The sequence below is a fragment of the Sphaeroforma arctica genome, assembly GCF_001186125.1.
Source record: "Sphaeroforma arctica JP610 unplaced genomic scaffold supercont1.226, whole genome shotgun sequence".
Taxonomy (NCBI): Eukaryota; class Ichthyosporea; order Ichthyophonida; genus Sphaeroforma; species Sphaeroforma arctica.
This window is the reverse complement of record NW_014040332.1, coordinates 70,505-75,378: the sequence shown is the minus strand read 5'-3', so window position 1 is coordinate 75,378 and position 4,874 is coordinate 70,505. Positions and strand designations below refer to the sequence as shown.

At 40.0% G+C, this 4,874-nt stretch overlaps 1 protein-coding gene across 1 annotated transcript; it reads left to right on the top strand.

Annotated features, from left to right (window-relative positions):
- Positions 1-847: 847 nt before the first annotated feature.
- SARC_04171 (hypothetical protein) lies at positions 848-4,653 on the top strand (the record flags this gene model as incomplete). The annotated part of the gene is made up of 5 exons (XM_014302014.1): positions 848-895; positions 1,876-2,032; positions 2,760-2,875; positions 3,830-3,949; positions 4,492-4,653. The coding sequence occupies 5 exons, from the start codon at positions 848-850 to the stop codon at positions 4,651-4,653; spliced, it is 603 nt and encodes a 200-aa protein (XP_014157489.1).
- Positions 4,654-4,874: the final 221 nt, after the last annotated feature.

Here is a 4,874-nt window from a genome sequence, read left to right as displayed (position 1 = left end):
ATTGGTGGGTGTAGTACGGCAGTGAATTCGTCTTGTTACCTAATGGTTTACCCTCCATAGGCTACGAGCTATATCCCGGCGTGGCAATGAAAGCCAATCTCGATACTATTCCTACCCCACTTTACCAAGCCTATGTGTTAACACTCACGCTTACATTTTATGTATGTATAATACTCACGCTTACATTTACCTGGTATGTATGAATAATACTCATCTTACATATGCTTGGTATGTATGTATAACTCATGCTTACATTTTACATGGTATGTATGTATAACACTCACGCTTACATTTACTGGGTATGTATGTACAGTGGATGCTTGTCCGATTGAGATGAGGATAGTGCTGAGCTTTCTGAAGGATGCGGTGACAAGGAAGTTTGGCTACGCGCACAGTTATTCGGTGTGTACTTGACTACCTCTGAGGTTAGAATGTGCGGGCATTCGGTATATTGTGTGTTGTAGTAGTGTATTGCGTATGTCCGTGTATGTGCGGGGTTAGCACAGTTATTTTAGAAGGCGTGTACTGAGCACATTGTTATAGTCTCACTAGAAACAACCAATAAGCAACTTATACTATCTCAACACCTTCATTATATTCCCACTAGTAAGCATCGATAAGCTACTAATACTAATTACTTTGAATCAATATACAACTATCGCCGTATCTTGAGTAGTCTGTCCCTGCGTTTCTTCCCTTTCGTACGTAATGATGGTAAGGCTTTTATATAGGGTTTTGGGGTTAAACCTTCGCATACTGGGATCTTGCTCTCGACTCAACATCTCCCCCGTTGCATTGACAGGCAGTATCAGCGTTTCTTTTCCTCCGCTTATTCTGTCCCGCAATTATGGGCCCCAAACTCTTCGGCCTGGCGGACCAATTTCCCGATGAAAAGGTTTGGATATGCGCTATGCACGGTACTAGTATAGGCGCGTGAAGTGTCCACAACCGTGCTAGATAGACATGTACATATGTGTATATGTATTTATACTGATATATAATGTGCTTGATAGATATATAAACATATGTATTTATATATATACTGATATAAATCGTGCTTGATAGACTTACAAACATACGTATTCATATATACTGAATAAAGCTTGCTTGACTGACATATACATATGCGTGTATGTATATACACTGATATAATGCTTGCTTGGTTGACATATACACATGTGTATCTATATACACTGAGTAAAGCTTTCTTGATAGGCATATACACTTGTGTATTTATACATATATACAGATAGAGAGTCAGCGGCAGGGTATGCACATGTGTTTCTATTGTACTGGTTTTCAACCGGCGCCAGGGTAGAGATACACCATGAGCTGAGGTCACACCCCAGGGTGGGCTATAGGGCGCTATGCTTTAGTGGTGTGGGTGATACAGTCAGACTGGCCCACATTGCATTGTGCTCTATGGGAGATGGTGGGGTGGGTCAAACAAGACCGTATACGCTTGCCATAGTATATCTTAAGTTGTTGTTCATTGGAAGTTTGTGCGACTCTGGTTTATATGCTGAGACAATAAATAAGAACACGAACAGAAAATACACGCAGGTGACTTGTGAGTTGATCAAGCATATCCATAGCTATGTTTGTATACACGCGTATTCGTATATATATATATATGTGTGTGTGTGTGTATGTGTGTGTGTGCGTGCGTGTGTGTGTGTGTGTGTGCGTGCGTGTGTCTATGTGTGTACGTGTATGTATATGTATATGTATATATATATATATATATTATTTATATACATTAAATATATATATTAAATATATATATATATATATATATATATCAATGTATTGTACCGTTTCAACACCGCATAAGCTAGACATAGCATCTCAATGCGCCGTGCCCTTTCCTTCCAGGTGGCCCGTAGTCTTACCTTGATTGCGAAGACGCTGCAGAGTCTCGCGTCGCTGGTGCAGTTTGGAGAGAAGGAACAGTACATGCGCGCGCTCAACTTCTACATTGTGGATAACATGAAACGCATGCAGGCCTTTCTGGACTCCATCAGCGTGAACAGTAAGTGTGCGTAGGTACATAAACGCATAAACAGTGTGTGTGCATAAGTACACATACACATAAACAGTGTGTGCATAAGTACACATACACATAAAACAGTGTGTGTGCATAAGTATACATACACATAAAACAGTGCGTGTGCATATAGCTGTGGTTGAGTGCACATTCGCGTCCGTGTCTATCACTGTGAATCGGACGGTGGGGCTTAGAACTAGCGATGAGAATATGCGCCTTCGCGACTGTATTTAGTGTTTGGGTTCTAGGGTAAAATCCCTGAACCCTAAATCCCCCGGCAGACAGCTGCACTAGACAAGCATGTACAACACAATAGAGCATACAACTACCCCGTACACTAAAATTAACATCCTTGTAGTCTTACAGCGGTACAATACATTAATATATATGCATATATATATATGTGTGTGGTGTGTGTGTGCGTGTGGGTGTGGGTGTGTGTATATATACAGCTATCAGACAGCACACTAGAACACAACACAATACACAAGTGTCACTTGACTGACCAGCTATCCTCATCAATCCAACACTCTACAAAATAGACACCTTTCCATCCAACTGCGCGTGGGACGTGGTGTACTACACACACTTTGTACGTATTGATGTATTTATTTTCAATCATCTCGCGTAGGCAGGCTTTCATAATCCCTTTATGTGTATGTACCGTGCTATTCATGCTTAAAGTGTATTTGTATTTGCTTTACTGCCTCAGCCATTCCTGATGATCTCGAGGAGATGGAGATGAACCTCGATCCCGGGCGGGAGCTTTCGAGACTGCACCGTAATCTGCAGCTATGCAACTCAGAGTGCCAAGACATGCTGTCAAAGGTATATGCGGGGAATTGTAGGCTTGGGTGGTATTGTATAGTTATCTGTAGGGTGTAATGTCTTGTTAATTGTGGTTAGTATTGTCTTGTTCAGTGTGGGCATCGACCTGATGCATGTCACTTGGTTAGTGTTGAGTATTTGCTAATTGCGCGCTGGGTTGTAGGTCTAAAAGATGAAAGCGGTATACGTACACTATAACTATATCACTGTGTGATGGATATATCACTACAAGTGACAAATACATCTCGATTTATTTTATCATCATTTATTATATCACATTCATTATAAGAACCAGACGTCGACTCCACAACGACCTCACTACTTCACAACCACAGTATGGCGATGCAAGCGCTTTCACGTTAGTTGAGTATCGCAACATACAACTTTCATATCACATGTCTGAGTATCGAACTTCAATGATAAATATCTCAAGGTTCACCTTTGAAGTTGAGTATATGAATGTTCCACCTAAACATTATTTAGCTGGCTATCTGATCTCTGGCGCCTGCGTGTGCGCCACCTTTGAAGTTGAGTACATGAATGTTCAGCTTTAACAGTATATAGCTCAGGTTCCCGGGGCCTGCATGTGAGCATTCAATATCCGTTGGACTACGACGGATATATGGAGAAGACGTGCACATACACACGCACTCTGCACGAATTGGTATACCTAACATATCTTAAATTCTGGTTGACTATGATTGTAGAGACGATAGAATGTCTTACAACGGTTTACTCTCGTCATATATTCACGCTCACTCCCACGGTCTACCTTACGTCCCACTGCAAAGCAGTACGGTGATATGGACGAGAGACAGAGTAACGTATATATATATCTATATCTATATGTGTATATATTTATGTATTTATATATATATATATGTATACCCGTGTGTATATTGGTATAACAGTATATTAATATACATCTTCTCACTTTGTATCACTGTAATGCAGACTGAAGACATGGACGCAGACGCTTTGAACCGTGTGAAAGCGGTGTGCTCCGCTGTTGATAGAATGACTGCGTTGCACATCAAATACAAATTGGCCTCTCAATTGCGTTTCCGATCTCAGGTTCGTCGGTTCTCTGTGTGTGTATGTTGGGTGGGAGGGGGCCTGATTGGGTTTAGGTATGTACGTACACATCAAACATAGACTGCCTTCTCGAGTACGTTCCCTGAGATGTGTTGTGTTGGGGGGGGGGCTGAGTATAGTGTGTAAGTTTGTCTTAATTTTGGGTTTCTGTGTTAGTGGTAGTTATTTATGAGCATCAGTTGTTGATCAGCCTTCATTAATACAAACACTAGCAACCAAGATGGACGGCTTTATTCTCATAAATATGTATTTGGATAAGTATACGCATATGTATATGTATATATATATATATAAATAAATATGTACATGTATTTGTATATGTAAATGTATGTTAGTATATATAAGTATATGTATATGTATATGTATGTTAGTATATATAAGTATATGTATGTTAGTATATATAAGTATATGTATGATTCTGCACTGAGCTATCTCTTACTGTGCATATTCCATCATCAGTTTGTGTAGCAATGGTTTATATACTAATCGTACGTCTTACTGTACATACTCCCATCTATCAGTTTGCGCAACTGGAAACAACGAGCGAGAACAGTGAAGGAGAAGCACTTGTTTACTCAGCAACCATGGAGCCATCTATTCCCGTGGGAGAAGGGGACTTGAGCATCGCCATAGCCATAGGTAGTATAGTGTATGGGCCGAACTTGTCTCCTGTTTACACTTAGGGTTTCAGGGCGTTGTCGGCCCCCGAGGCCTCTCTATCTCTCTATATATATATATGTGTGTGTGTGTGTGTTTGTGTATGTATATGTATATGTATATGTATATGTATATGTATATGTATATGTATATGTATATGTATATGTATATGTATATGTATATGTATATGTATATGTATATATATATATATATATATATATATATGTGTCGTGCGTGTCTGTCGTGT